This window comes from Rhopilema esculentum, chromosome 21 (assembly GCF_057945365.1).
Source record: "Rhopilema esculentum isolate cy_ngs chromosome 21, ASM5794536v1, whole genome shotgun sequence".
NCBI classification, from domain to species: Eukaryota; Metazoa; Cnidaria; class Scyphozoa; order Rhizostomeae; family Rhizostomatidae; genus Rhopilema; species Rhopilema esculentum.
In genome coordinates, this window is record NC_142835.1 from 5,116,032 (window position 1) to 5,132,118 (window position 16,087).

Sequence of the window (16,087 nt, forward strand, 5' to 3'; positions counted from 1 at the left end):
CGTTGTTGTTGTAGGCTGTTAGCTGTCCTATTTACTTAGCCGCGTTCTGTTATCGAGGTTCCGCTGATGGCTGCCACGAAAACATCGATTTTGTAAAACTTTTAGGTGAAGGAAAGAATTCAGTATGTATCAGACGATTTCAAAGGAGAATCTGAAGTCACTTTCACAATGGGATGCAAAGGGCTGTCCTTTGGCACCGCTAACTGAGAAGCAGAGGGCTAGTATCGTAGAACTGAGTACGTTTAACAAGAGGCCATTGCCTGAAAAGGTGGGACTGATATCTCGAAATAACCTACTGTTCTCTACACATTGATTAAAATCAATGCAGCTAGAGTAAAAGTTTTCATTGCAATTTTCTTTTTGCATCATATGATGCATTAAGTTCTGGGTGATATTCGCTAGGGGCTCCGAAACTACTTGGAAAGTGCTGACTGCTTGGGAAGGGGTGGGGTACTTGCAAATTAAAGATCTGTCCAAATAATAATAATTTGCTAAAAGCTCTTTTGTCTTGCAAGAAAGTGGTACTTGGCCCATCCGCCCCCTGTCATCGAAGGACCTCCTAAATTTTCAATCGCTTTTCATGCTTGGCATTTCATCTACTTTTTCTATGCAAAAAAGTAATCTTGATTCTACTCTTAAAGTAATAATGTATATTGTAAGCATTTGCATTACAGTGCCCTAGGAGAATGCATTTACAATATAGTAATACTGGTCTTGGCAACATTAAAGCCAGCAGCCTAAACAACCTATTGCATGTAAAGTCACAAGATGTTTCCCTAAGAATATTTTTCCTATAGTTCTATTATCCTTTGCTCTATGTTATGACATGCAGCCAATGGAAATCCCTGTTTGCATTGCTGCTAAAACAATGTTGTCTCCCTCCCGGGGATTTCTCTATCCTGTAATACATCTCCTGTTGAACTAAAAGTATTGGGGCAACGATAATGCTTCAGAAAAATTGCTCATTGGCTCCTTGTTGAAACTGCTGCCCTTTATTGTTTTTGTGACATCAAATTTAAGGGTATCAGCTGCATTTCTGCAAATTTTAAATTCCAACTAAAAATTATTTTGCAAATGTGTTATTAAAGCGAATTCTAACTTCAACTTTAATTTCAGTTTAAAGATGCTGCATCTCAACAAAAAGTGGAACCAAAGGAAGTCACAAAAGAGGGAAAGGAAATCTCAGGACTTGAATGGGGAGGGAAAAAAGTACAAAATGCACAACAGGTCAGGCTATAGATTTTGTAGGTCATTGAAATTTGTTGTTTGTTTCCATTAGCACCCATGCTTATTGTTACTATAGCTACAAATACATTCACTTCATAATGTATACTCTTCTATTTATAATGCTTTCAATTATATATATACTAGATTATTTTCATATTTTTTTCTGCCAGTAACTACTTCAGTACAGTTAAATTGTATATGAAATCTCCTCTCAATTCTTTTTCTACTTTGAAAAATAAGCAGGTGCAGCAAAATATAATGCAGTAACAATTAACCTCCAGTGAAAAGCAACAAGGAAAATATAAAAAAGTCTGTAATTTCAGTTTTTTTTTCACAATGTTTGGATTAAACTATTATTTGTATTTGCAGTTCTTTTCATGGTTCACTCAAGTCCAAGCACAAATGGAGGAGGACCAAGAGTACACATACAGGTTTATAAGATGCTTGAATTTGGATCTTTACAATTATCTTGATTTGTTATCTTTTAACTATAAATGTTTTGCAAAGAAATATTAAAGCACATTCAACTAAACATTTGATATGGAAAGGCGGTCTAACCTTGACAGAATTTGTTTTTCAATTTGTAGCTGTCAGTTTTCTTTGTTAAATTAGTTCATTGGCTAAACACATCATTGGCTGAAAATTTTTTCAAATGTAATATCTAAATTCTTTGATTAACTTTTAATTGTTATTATAACTCTTACTTCATTTAGGTATTTTCTTAATTTTCAGGGAGCACCAAAATGAGCTCAATCAATATTGTAAAAAATGTGATTTAGTGCTGGATCAGATAAGAGCTCTTCTTGATGGTCTAGAAGATCTTCAAAAGAAGTATGCATTTGTGTTGACTCAAACCAGAGCTTTGCATGATGCATGTGAGCAGTCTATCCAGGAACAGGTAATGGAAATTAAAGTCAGTATTTTGAATTTTATTGTAGTCTCATAATCAATTTTAAGTTTCCAGAATTTTCAGAATAGAGAGCCTAGGGGCAAGGCTCAGGAGGGGTAAGCAACAGAATGCAAATACATTTGCTCAAAACATATACACTAAGGAACCTATAAAGGGTGAGGGAATAAGGGTACTTTAGGTATCATTCAACATTAGCTGAGCCTGACAATGTATTTTTAGACCATAAGTTTTGACATCTACCCATCTCATATAACAAAGAGCATTTTCCAATGTGTAAGCTAGTTGTTTCTAGCAAAGAAATTCTATTTGTCAGTTAAATAGCAGAAACTAGCTGGGGCATATGTGATAGACAGTCTGATAGGTTTCTGATGTCACTGGTTGATTAAGTCATTTTTTGTTCAGGAAATTTCCCTAAATATAGGTAAAATTGGAATAGTGCTGTTCTCATAAATACATTAGTCTGTAGATCTTACTTTTCAGAACCCATCTAGTCAGGGTAGCAAAGAAAAGCCTTAAGCAATGATCAAAATAGTTCTTTTTGGAAACCTATGTCCGTTGTGTACTCTTGTTTCTTGTATTTCAGGCAGCACTAACCAGCCAAGTGGAAGGAATTTCCGAACGTCTGATGTTTTTCAGTACACTTGAAGTAGTCAAACACGTATGATGTTTAATTTTTCTTACTCATTTATTTGTATTTTAAAGTATTTGTATTTATAAGCTCTGTTTCAATCTGACAAAAAGATTGCAAATGTACATTACATATTGTAAAATATATCTTTACTGAAAGTTTACAAAAACAAGCATTCCCCTTTTCCCTGAAGTCTGCAGGCTTCTATGTTAAATATCTTTGCTTCTGTGCTGAATCTATAAAGTTAAATATAATGCAAAGAATCATAACAGTATTCATTTAGGAGATGCGTACAATCGATATTATTAGTTGCATAAATAATAGTTAGTTTTGTTGAGGTATTTTGCTACCTACTTTGTTTTATCTTTGTATTTATTTCATTGTTTATCTTATCATCACAAATTTTTCAATTTACTTCAAAACAATTGCTAGTACTTTGCAGTCAAGTTTGTACAAATATACCTAACAGACAAATATTCATATTTTTTTGCAAGTTTTCTTTTACTACACCCAAGGCTGTAGAAGGATACAACCAGGTTCCCTGACATTTTTTAAATATGTCTTTCCTATTCGGAATTTGTGTTTGCTGATCTGCCTCTGACTTTGTTTTTCGAACAGAAAATGACTGGGACCATTTCTATGACTGGTGAAGCATTTGTGCCGCTATTAACAAGAATAGACGAATGTATCTCGTACATGGAGAGAAATGTGAGTAAACTGCACGAAAGTTGTGCTTTTAGGCAAATTTCTGTTCTTATTTTTGTTGTTATTGTTTTACATTCCGTTTAGACAGATTTTATCTTTTAGTTTGTATCTAGTAGATGAAATCATAGTCAATTGACTATGATGAAGTAAACAGCAATGACTTAGACTTAATATTTTATGTCGATCCTGTAGACATCCAATTGTATCTATTGTTGTAAAATTGCGTATTAACTCCTCATTCACCTTGAGAAAGTAAATGACTGGCGTAGTAAGTTATATGCCAGTGCTTCGACTTCAGACAGGATGAAACGTTTTTGATTAAGGTTGTTTCGTAAATTCTGTAAACCGACCAATCAGAAACCGTGACTCATAATCTCCCTTTCCGAAGAGATAAGCCTCTTTTCAGACTTTTTTGACTAGTGTTTGCTGCCCTTCAGTAAAGGCAATCCGAAGAGAGTAAAATCACTATACCAAAAAAACTGACAAATTGGATCAGGAAAAAGACTTCGATCGCAAAAAGGATGAATTTATGGTTAAAAGAGGAGCTAATCAAATCAGATTAAAATGTATGAAGTAGTCAAACGGGGGAACAGTAAAAGTGAAGTGGCAAATCAGATGCTTGGAGACGCCCTTTTGTTTCAGACGAAATAGGTTTAGAGATTACATGGATGTTTCAATGGTTACAGAACACCTTGTGATGAAAGTTTTGTTGGTATTTGCTGCTACCTAGCCTCCGAAATTGGTTTTAAGGAACTTTTAAGCTATGATTATCGAGCAGTGTCCTAGTCCTCCCTTACGCGGTGAGCTCGTGTTCCTACGCCTGGAATTGCAGAGAGCTGACGAATCTCCTTATCCTAAGTGAACGTATGTCGTAGGAAAATGAGAATTTGTATGTGACAAGAGCCAAAAGTTTCTCTTGATGGTAGAAGCAAGGGCTTTGGGTTTTTGGCAAATACAGAAAATTGATAATCAATGAAGTTGTGCGTGTTGTACGTCAAAAATTAACAAAATTTGATGCAATGAAATAACGACTTTGTACAAGAAATGAATATTTGGTACGACGTTTCGAGCATAACTCTTCATCAGGTGAATACAGAAAATGTCTAGACTTTAAGTTTACTATCTATTGCTTCATTATGTCAAACCTCGAATATATATGAATAGCGATAAACAATTTCAGCCATATTATGCATTTCATTTTGGCCTAAAATATTGTCTGTGTGTTCACAAATGGCACAAGTTCTCATTTGAAGCAGTTTGGCCACGTTGTGTTGTTGCCAACAGCAACACCTTATGAACATCATTTTTGTCAGAATAATTTCATATGTTCATTCATGGCAAAGTGTAGCAAGTATTAAGAATAACAAGGCAGATAAAACGGTTTTTATTATAAAGTTGCCTTCTAGCTAGAAAATTTACTTTTCATAAAAGGGCACCATATACGTTAGCACAATTCAAAAATAAGTACTCCGATTACAATGAAGCTGTGCTGCCCAGTACTAGTTTTTCGAATGCTAGACCATTCTTTAAACTTAAAGATAGAGTAGCTCCTTTTTCGGACCTTTTCAGATCTATATAGTGCAAAGATGGCTCAATGGTAAGAGTCTTGGACTACAGATCCAAGGGATTGACATGACCAACTCAAGTGATGGGAGTCTCCAGCTCTCTGCAATTCCAGGCGCAGGAATCATGAGGTGTGGTCACATTGAGAGGAAGGACCGGGGCACTGCTCGAGAAGCATAGCTTCTCAGAATCCTAAAGCCTACCCTCGGAAGCTACGTAGAAGCAAACACAATGTTTACTTGCATTTCCTTGCTTGCCTTCATTGTGATTTCTTGCACTCAACTTGTATTTTTCCAGGCACATTTTAAAGATTCAGGTGCATACCTTTTGCGATTCAAACAATGCTTAAATCAAGTACTTAGCATGCTGAAGCACCTCGTTTACAAAATACTGCGGAATTCTACTGATCAGGCACATGCACATCTCCAAAAGGTATTCTGTCCTGTTTTAGACACGCTTGTAATGTTTAGCAGCTAAATCTGCATCGGAAAGCTTCGTCATTAGAAATCTTTTGTATCATTAGACTGTCACTTTCTTAGACTACTGTATTCTTTCTTGTGTTGTTATGTATAATGTTATGATTAAGTCAGATCTTTGCTTTCAATGTCTTTTTTGTCATTGTCTTTTAACATTCAAAGGATCCTGGAGTCGCACAAGAGGGCCTGTATACTACGATGTATGGCAAGTTCAAAGCCCAAGCTTTCAGAATAAAAGTAAGTTTTTAATGTCTCAGAAATAGAAATTGCACAATCAGTGTGAAAAAGCCACCAACAAAATCATTGCAAACTTTTTTAAATTTTGTTAAATTTAACATGACATTCATTTTAATGCTGCACTTGCTCATAGGTTTTTGAAATTCAAGCTTTTGAGAGCAAATTAAACTAAACTGTCTAAGTATTGTTTGGAAGCGAGTCGAAGAAATTTTTTGACTGTATGTTTGTCGATTCATGATCAAAAACGTATCGGTCGATTTGTGGAAAAACGTAACGGATGATATGTGGAAAACGTAACGGATGATATGTCGAAAAACGTAATGGTCGATATGTCGAAAAACGTAACGGATGATATGTCGAAAAACGTAATGGTCGATATGTCGAAAAACGTAGCGGTCGATATGTGGAAAAACGTAACGGATGATATGTCGTAAAACGTAGCGGTCGATTTTGATCTTAATTTCCACTAAACATAATTATTCATAATTGAAATTGACGTTTCATTGGCAAATTCATCTGCTACGGAGCCTTGACATTGTCTGAGGGAGGTTTTATTCAAATCAAGGTATGTTTGGTGCACATAATGATGCTGTCTTTGTTTTCAGAATATTATGGAACAGGTTGAGCAAAAACAGCAGACCCATGCAGAGTAAGTGTAGTTTCTTCATCCTTTGATATGCACTGTTTAGCCTATAATGCCTAAATATACTCATTGAAAAATAACCCATCTTACTGAAAAGTGTACTTTCTAATGTGCGTATCTTTTCTGTAATCATAATTGTCACATGGTTTACATGTAGATAGCATCGATAAAGATGTTTTTTTAAGGGGGTTTAACTTGAGGACGAACAGAAGGGCATGTTCATTGTTATGCATTAGCTAATAACTGACAAAATTAGAACCTTTTTTCTAACAGCGTCCTTTTTTAAAAGATTTTAACGTAATTCAAAGAGGGGTGCAACCACAAGTTTGCATTCGGCTTGCTTTAACTAGACAAGACTTGTTGCAATAAAACGCAAGATATGTTTGAAAATGAGATAAAAGATAAAAGTTTTACGAATTGGACCTGAGTTTTTTGTCTCCAGATTTTATAGTTGATGTTTAATTTTCAAAGCCTCTGTTGATAAGTAAAGTGAAAATGTATGTGCCTTTACAAATAAAACTGAACTTTAGTCCTTTTAATTACTTTGCTAGATTGAAAAGTTTTTCAGAGAAGACAGCTAATTTATCATATACTAGAAAATGCTACACAAATGATATAAGATATAATCTGTATTAATGTAGTTGTTCAGGTTAATTGTGTTTAAGTTTAATTTCTTTGTTTTAGATATGACTCCTTTGTTAAGGACTGTCAGCAGCTTTATTTTGAATGCCGAGCCCAGCTGCTCCAGCCGTACATCTCAAGTGTCGTACAGAGAATGGTCAAGCAACATACTCGGAATCAATGCACTCTAGTAAGGAGACCTATTCACATAAGATCATACTGTCTTTATACGGAGAAATTATATCGTATCGTTTACGGAAAAAATGATATCGTAACGTAATGAAATGTGCGATTAAACTTCCATATAATGAATATATGTTATAGTTATCGATTGTAGTCCATATAAACGAAAACTAGTTGTCCATTGTTAGGAAGCGTCCATCGAAGGGAAGTGCACATTGCAGGGAGGTGAACATTGTAGAAAGGTGTTCATCGAAGGGAAGTGTCCATCGAAGAGAATTATCCATCGAAGGAAACTGTCTATTGTAGAGAGGTGTCCATTTACGGAATTATCCATCGAAGGGATGTGTCCATTGTAGGGAGGTGTATTGAAGGGAAATGTCCATCGAAGGAAAGTGTCCGTGTCGAAGGGAACTGCCCATGGTAGGGATGTGTCTTTTGTAGGGAGGTGTCTTTTGCAGGGATGTGTCCTTTGTAGGGAGGTATACCTTGTAAAATGGTGACGATCGAAGGATGGTGTCGATCGAAGGGAACTGTCCATTGTAGGGAGGTGTAAATTGTAAGAAAGTATCCGTTGTAGGGAGGTCTCTTTTGTAGGAGAGCATTTGTAAAGAGTTGTTCGTTGTAGAGGTGTGACCGTTGTAGGGAAGGGTCCTTTGTAGTGAGGTTCCTTCTACAAAGTTTTATCACAGGATAGAAAATTTAAAATTGGTGGCTTGTAGGTGTCCATTATTGGGAACTGTCATTTAATGCTATGTTCGATGCTTTGAATCTTCACTGTGCTATGTTTAATACGATTCGCTACAAAGAAACTGTCCAAAATACCTCATTTGTGTATTCTTGATTTTTCAGCCACAAGACCTTAACATATTAAAGGCAATTCCCACAATGTCTCGTGGAAACAGAAAGTTAATTTCTAGAGAGTTAATGAGATTTTCCATCTTAATAACATTATAATTTCTGCTTTGTAATTCAGACGTGATGTCCTGTAAAGTTTTTGTTGTTGATTGAAGCTGATGCTTTTGGGTGGGTGATACCTTTTTGAACATTTTGTGCTCTAAACTATTTAAAACTTATGTTGCTTTACAGTTTAGGTCTGGCTGTTCATTTCTTGTTCACGTTTGTCAAGATGAACACCAGTTGTATTTTGAATTTTTTACGAAGAGAAGCGAAGGTTTAGAGTAAGTAGAACTTTTAAGATTGCTGGTCGTTTCTCTTAGGTTTATATGCACTTTTGTGTCTTTGTTTTGTTTACTTGTTTTGTAATGTAAACCCAATACTTTAGAGTATATAAAAAATGTAATATTATTTTTATTGAAGCTAATGTAGTATATATAGCTCTATTTATAATGCAAAATGGTCTAATATTTTTAGAATGTTTCAAGGTAATCATTTTATGCAAGACTGGTCAGAACTCATTTGCTTCGAATATTTTGCCAACCTGTCTATGGACAGTTTAAAAGCACAAAATATGAAATGCTGTTTCGCTTTCAGCTTTTTTATAAAGGATAAATATTTCTGTTGACTAATATTCTTCAGAACCAGTTGTCTCACTTAATAGTTGTTTGACTTGCTAGTTTTCTTCTATTTTGTTTGCTCTTTGAATGATAAATGTAATTCATTATATTCTAAATTAACGTCCAATTTCATTGCAGTTTTTTGCTTGAAGGATTTTGCAACGCACTCTATGAAACATTTCGACCCTTGATCATTCACATGACACATATGGAAACTTTGGCTGAGCTCTGCAACATATTGAAGGTACTCACAATTAGCATTTTCTTCCTTCTGTATACCATATATTACTTGTTTATTCATTTTTACAAAGAGATTCTAAAGTCAGGTCAGGCGATAATAGATTAGATATAGAAGGCAAGGTGCTTTAGATAAAATGATTGGTTAAAGTATAAGCCTTTTTATTTTGAAGGTTGAAATGCTGGAAGAGCATGTGGCAAGAAAAGGTGATTATCTGATCTTTTATTTTATTAATGTGTTTTACCAATGAAGGCTTATGTTGCTCAACATGATATCGTTCCTGGCTGCACGGATTAACTTTGTGATTGCATATGTTAAGTGTAAATTGTAACTAAATTTCTGACTCTGTTTTGACATTTTTGAATATTGACCATGAACGCTTTTTGTCAGATAATAGGAGCAGGAATAGCAATTTATGTCATAACTTAGACAATCAATTTATGAAGAGAATTATTTAGTTCTGTCAAGGCAGATTTTTGAATAAAAAGAAAGAGAATATTTGTTTATGTCTTGTGAATGACTTGTGTTGCATTTCAACGCACCATTTTTCTGCCCTGTTGAATACTAGAAATATTTTTTTCTTGTTCATTTTCAAAGCAAGCATTCACTAGCTGAGTTTAAAGTTTTTTATTTCATCCATTTTCTATTTAAAAGCCTGCACGAAGGAGTATCAACATGTATACGATAATCCTAATATTGTACTTTTAAGTTTCGGCTTTCTGAATGGTTTTTTTAATTGTAGCAGATACAAAATTATTACTGTCATTTTGCCTTCACTGAATGACCATTATTCTAATTTCAGCGGACCAGCTATCAGCATTTGAAGTTATTGTTTCGCAGCTGCTGGAAGACGTGCAAGAGAGGCTCGTATACAAGGCTCAGGTGACTAGGCCCACAACTCCCATTTGTCTTGCATTCTTCGTTTTGTTTTGGTTCAAAGTCATTTTCCTCAAATCTACTTTCTTTATGCTATTTCCCTCATATCTACTTTCATAATTCGAAGTATCAAGGGAAAGGTCATTTTGAAACAAAACTGTCAGTATGAGGTAAAAGGTCAGTTTCAGATAAGAATGCCATAGATATAAGCAAGTAGCGTAATTTTTACTCGTTTAAAATCTGATATGTTATTCGCAGTCCAAATCACACGAATCAATATGGAAGACTATCATAACTGATAACATTTGACTCTAATTGATATATTTTCCCGAGTATCGATATTTTATAGTGTAAGAAAAATGAGCACCTATAACTGTGGTTATTAGAAAGAACTACTCCTTTATTCCTTTTTCAAAAGTAAACAATTCTAGGTACTTTCGAAGTATTGCAGCTCATATCGGAAAAATTGCATGCAAGGTTCACTGTTGGTCATTTTAAGATGTCCAAAGAAGCAGAAAATTTACATCAAGATTTGCACCGAAAATAACGGGAGAGCTTTAAAGTAATTTTAACAAACGCGCCATTCTTCCTTTCGATCCGCATTTGAACATCAATTTTCTTCTTCTTTGGTCATTATCCCACGTTTTTTCTCTGACTAGTGTCGGGTCGGATGAAAAATACTTTTATATGCTATATTTCCGCTCTTCGGAGCTATTTTCAATCTTTTCGGTACCAAAAACTAAAACAAAGTTTCTTTCACAGACCTACGTGCAAAATGACATTAGAAACTACAAACCGGCATCAGGAGACTTAGCATATCCGGACAAGCTCATGATGGAGGTATTTGGAAATCAATTTCAGTTCTTCACATAACAGTCGTAGCTGCTTTTATTTTGAAATCAATCCCAGTTCTTCACGTAACAATCGTAGCTGCTTTTTTGTTTATTTTTATGGTCAAAGACTCATCTATCGTTATGTTCCTGGTCCATAGGTGAATTATCAAAGGCAATCCACAGATATAAAATGTCTTATCTTGAAGCAATCCCCTTAAGTCACCTGCCGTACAGATTTACTCCATTATTTAAATCACTCATAGTCTAGCCATCAACCTACTTTTTCCCTTCGTTATAAGATATTGATTAACTATCTTTTTAATTTCAGACAAGCAATCTGATGGGAAAAGTCGAAGATATAGCCGAGAATAAATCTTGTCAGTATTGTTATTTAAATGCTAAACTTATTCTCAGAAGTTTGTTGCTTTGGCATTAGACATGTTTTGGTATATGAACACCTACTTTTTACTTTTTACATTTTGTCGCGGATAGGGCGTTAGGTAGCCTGTCAACATTTGGTCCCCGGTTAACTGACGCTGCGCTGTCGTGGCTCATTACGTCACATCGCTATTCCCCCCTGTAGCCTCAATTGTGGCAATCATTTTCCTGACGTTGTTTTACTTGTAGGCTTTCGTTCAATGTATTCGTTATAATCTAATATATAATCTAAAGGTCTATCTATATAAATAAATTTTAGCTGATTTTAGTCTTTTACTTAGCGAAAAGGTAGGATAGGGAAAAAGTAGGGTTCTAGACCGTCAAGTGAAGGATAGGGAAATGGGGCTTTGTGACGCTCCGGAACCCAGGATATTAGTATGTAAGCCAAATTACTCCCCAAAATCTGGTCTGTCTCTTATTGCCTGTTTCTACGTATGGAAAGTTTGCAATTTCCTGACCTTAACAACATTCCTCTCGATGCCTGTTTTGGGCATTTCCATTTTATAGGTAATGCTTTTTATTCTAGATTCTACAATTGCAATGGTGGACCAGCAAGCAATGTGGTACCCTACTGTTCGCAGGACTCTAGTTTGCCTGTCAAAACTCTACAATTGCATTTCAGTAAGTGTATTAATTTGTTATAAGTAAAACAGCTTGGGATATCGTTCCATTGCGATATTTATCTTTGAAACAGCCATCAAGGGTGTATTCGGTGAGACATGTAGGTCAGTCACATCCCCTTACTTCAGGATTAACTTGTCGGTAAAATCAATGGACTGCGGAAGCTGGAAACTGGGGACTTCAGCCCTTCTCCAATAATTTAAAAAACTGTACTTAGAACACTTCAAAAGTAATTTTGCTTTTGGCCTTCTGCGTGTTTTGCTACCCAAAAGCTTTCAGCCCCCCTAATCTGTAATATGCTTTGTGGTCCCTGCAAATCGTTCGTTGATGGAAAATGATTCGCTGTTGATTGATAAGATTGCCTGGCTGAAGGGAAATAGGAAGGCAGCTATCTTCATTAAGATTTATGTCAGTAAATTCTACTTTTTATGAAATCCCATTTTGGCTGTAGCCTGTAGGCTGACAATTACTGACAGTAATGGATTTGCGGTAACCGAAGGTTGACAGATAAATGATCTTTTAGCACTAAAATGATTATAGATCTTTAGCTGTTTTGGTAACAAATTTTGTTTTTTTTACTCAGAAACCTACGTTTGAAGGACTTGCCCAAGAAGCCCTTTCAATCTGCATAACAACTTTGAAGAGTGCCTCCAAAACAATTGCAGATCGAAAGGTTTGTGTTGGCGCAAACATTCTAATGTCTCCCCTCTGTAATTGCTGAAAACCTTGGCGAGACTGTACGGTCTGATGAAGTAGCTTTACACGAGTGACCGTACAAAATGGTGGTTACACTGCCAACCACTGCAAAGTCACTATAATTAGTTTTGTACGTATTTGAGTGACGAGATAATCGCTGTGGCTATTAGCTTTCGTTTTTGTAAACTCGTTTTCCAGCTGAATATAAATTTTCACACCGCCGTGTTTTAGTGAAGTCTTTCTGTGCGAGACACCGTAGTTGTATTGAACGTAACGTAACGAGATCTACGTAACGTAACGAAATCTTCTTTTTCTCAGGGTGCAATAAACGGTTCTTTGTTCTTCATTAAACATTTACTGATTTTGAGAGAGCAGATTGCCCCATTTGATGTCGACTTTGCAGTCAAAGAGGTTGCATTGGATTTTTCAAAGATGAGAACAGCTGCTTTTGGTTTGTTATCAAAAGGAACCAGATTGCTTAGCTTGAGTACAAATAACGCCATTCTGGAGTTTCTTCTTGAGGTAATTTGTTAGATAAATATATCTTTGAGTAATCGGTTATTTCACAAAATGACCCGAGTAAAACAGTTGGTAGCACTGTACGATAAAAAAGTTTAGAAAACTATTCACCACAAAGACAAGTAGTTATCTAAAGTCATATTTTTACTCTTTTCAAAACATTATTATTTGATTAATTTTCCAGGGCGTTCCGCAGTTAACTGAATACTGTTTGGACTCAAAAAAGGTGAGACAAATTTTGGAAAATTACTTTTCTCTTTCTTGAAACAAAGTTGCCCATCTGTGCCTAGTCACGGTTTGCTCTTCTTGTTCCTTCTGTTGTAGGGTTGTAATACTCTTATAAACGGAACCGTAGACCCAATTCGCATAAAGAACATTATAGTTTTAGATGTTTTAGACCTTTTTAAATATTCCCTTGATGAATTAAAGACAAGTCGCTTTGATCGTCTCTCCCAAAATCTTTTGTATACAAAGAAATTGTTCATTTTATCTTCACAACAGAATTCTGTCTTTCATGTGATGGCAAATGTCGCACAATATTGTTTTAAATCTACTGATTTCGCAGGAAGTGGATGCAGAACTGAAAAATGTGTGTGAACAATTCATTGGCACGGCTGTTGATAATTTCGTCAGTCCCCTGACCTCGCTGCTCGATAAAATGGACACTCTGACACAGCTGGCTGAAGAGGAAGGCAAGGACAAGCACCAAATTATTAACCAGCAGCCATTTGCAAAACCAGGTTAGCTTTCTTGTTATCGCTGCTTAGTATGTAGTGATAATAGTGAATCTCAGGTAGCGTCATAAATCATCATAAATAATCAGAAGGAATCTTCATCATAAATCATCATAATTTATTTTGAATCATCATATATAATCAGAAGGAATCTTCATCATAAATCATCATAATTTATTTTGAATCATCATATATAATCAGAAGGAATCTTCATCATAAATCATCATAATTTATTATGAATCATCATTAATAATAAGAAGAAATCTTCATCGTGGATCATCTTGGATCATCATACATAAAAGAGGACGATAATATGTTATCGGATTTCAAGGAAAGGCAAATAACTGAGCTTAGTGTAACAATAAACACCGTAAAAAACATGGGTTATCAAATAACATCTTAAGCCCCGTTAAAACGCTCTCAACATTTCACTGAACATCATTCAACATTTGTGTGGTGATGTTCAGTGACGTTTAGTTATGTTGAGTGGGGGTGTTAAAACGTTCTCAGCAATCAGACTCTCAACAATCAGACAACCAGAGATCTAAGACGAGGCAAGCCGCTTTTCACGTAGGGTCGTTTTCGCGCCAATTTCGTTCAAAATTTCCCTTACGTTCCTTTTAATTTATCTGTTCGTCTAAGTTAGGGAGGGATAACATTTTCAAGCTGGGGGCCAAATTTGCAGCATTTTATAGCATGGAGGAGCGAATCGGGCCAGGATTTCAAGCTACTTGTATGGTGATTGGTTTAGACCAAACCACGCCCCCTTAAATCACACTACTTGTACGGACACACGACCTTGAATAGCAATGCGTTATTTACTGCCTACTTGCAATGCAGAAATGCGGTATTTGCTGCCTAATTGCAAAGAAAGAAAGTTGTAGCTTGAAGAGTTTTTGCAGCATTGGGTCCTAAAATAATCGGATGGACTCATGACCACAATCTTTTCCAAAACAACTTCAGCTCCCAACAAACAGGAATTACGCATGTCGAATGGCACTTTTGTAGTTTGTGTCACCATCATAGAGATTGTCATTGCTCATATCCAACTCGGTCAACTTAAAACTAGATTTTTCTTTCGCTAGAGAGCGTGCGGAAAGTGGTCAGCGAGGCTTACATGATGCTGAAGTCGAAACTGCCGGGGGTGATGGAGAGTATGTCATTGTACTTGGCAAGCAAAGAAACAGAGTATATCTTATTCAAGCCCATTAAGGTAAGTTGTCCGGAAAATGCTAATTTTTTTAGATGACTTTGCGTATTTATCTATAAACAAAAGAAAATGACTGATATCGTGGCCCTCTCCTGTTTGTGTGAACTATCCTTCCTTAAAACACCAAATGGTGATTATTAACCCTTTCGGATGCTTATTTTGTCCTTTCTTTCCCAGATCTTCCCTATGCTATACTTTCCATAGTTCAACGTTGTATATATCAGTACAGTGCTATATTAACCAACTTGCTTTTATCTCTTTTTTTTCTTCATTTCAGACAAAAGTCCTGAAAGTGTACAAACAGCTGTCTCAACTTGTGCAAGAAAATTACAGCTTGGAAGACCAACAAATCATCGGATGTCCATCGCAAGAACAGGTTTGTCAGAATTAAAAATATGCTATGCTCTTTGTTTCCTTTCCCAATCTTAATTCCCAACAAAAAACCAGTTTCATTTGCGGAATCTAATCCAAGCTTGCAGGCTTCCCTCATTATTTAATAAAGATTATTCACGACTTGCATGAAATATTTTTATCCAAGAATCTTGTCAAGATTTACACACTGTATTTACGAATTTTTTATCTACTGTCAAGGCTTATATTAACGTGGTCTTTTTTCTTCCAGGTCTCACTTCTCATGGCATTTCGATAGGATGCAGAAACTCCCTAACGATTTTCAAGCAACTGATCAAAGTCGGGGCCGAATTAATATATTAACGCGACTCAGAAAGAGTTTAGAATATTCAAAGTCAGTAGAATATAAAAATTCAAATTCATTCAAAACAGTGGGTTTTATTTTGTACTTCTCATTAAAAATGTAAGGAAATTGAGCTGTACATTTTTTTCGCAAGAATTTGCACGAGGAGAACCTATAGCTGGGAAACTGAAAAAGTTCCAATTGTCATTATGCTCTGAAATCTCTAAAAATAATTCTGGGATGCTAATTTTTTGCAGAAAAATTTCCATCAAGAACATTCCCATTGTACGCAATACCTATTTGAAGGTTAATGTACAGTAAGCAATAGATAGATGGATAGAAATTACCCCACCTCTTATTTGTTTCCCAGAAAGCATAGGCAGGTACAAGATGAGTGTTCAGTTCTTCCTCAAATAGAGCGTCGAAGAAGATGACTGAGGAAAAGCAAAGTTGGCTTGAAAGGAAAAGATAATTTCTTGCGCCCTAGATCCACTTGTTCTTTCTGGTTTTTCACACATAAT

The 16,087-nt window shown here is 35.7% G+C and overlaps 1 protein-coding gene across 2 annotated transcripts; it reads left to right on the plus strand.

Moving 5' to 3' along the window:
• Position 1: 1 nt before the first annotated feature.
• On the plus strand, positions 2 to 15,914 carry LOC148957607 (conserved oligomeric Golgi complex subunit 3-like). Of its 2 annotated transcripts, XM_089114772.1 has the most exons (24): positions 2 to 268; positions 1,117 to 1,227; positions 1,597 to 1,658; positions 1,960 to 2,125; positions 2,721 to 2,795; positions 3,384 to 3,473; positions 5,331 to 5,465; positions 5,672 to 5,746; positions 6,352 to 6,395; positions 7,074 to 7,200; positions 8,280 to 8,371; positions 8,846 to 8,951; positions 9,118 to 9,151; positions 9,748 to 9,827; positions 10,584 to 10,661; positions 10,983 to 11,031; positions 11,619 to 11,713; positions 12,297 to 12,386; positions 12,728 to 12,931; positions 13,113 to 13,154; positions 13,494 to 13,668; positions 14,748 to 14,875; positions 15,150 to 15,248; positions 15,495 to 15,914. In XM_089114772.1, exons 1-24 carry the CDS (start codon positions 125 to 127, stop codon positions 15,519 to 15,521), a joined length of 2,328 nt encoding a protein of 775 aa, XP_088970898.1. In that variant the 5' UTR covers positions 2 to 124; the 3' UTR covers positions 15,522 to 15,914. The 2 variants fall into 2 exon arrangements, with proteins under 2 accessions (XP_088970898.1, XP_088970899.1); XM_089114773.1 differs by lacking the exons at positions 14,748 to 14,875; positions 15,150 to 15,248; positions 15,495 to 15,914 and having other exon boundaries at positions 13,113 to 13,153; positions 13,492 to 13,662.
• The last annotated feature ends 173 nt before the right edge of the window (positions 15,915 to 16,087 follow it).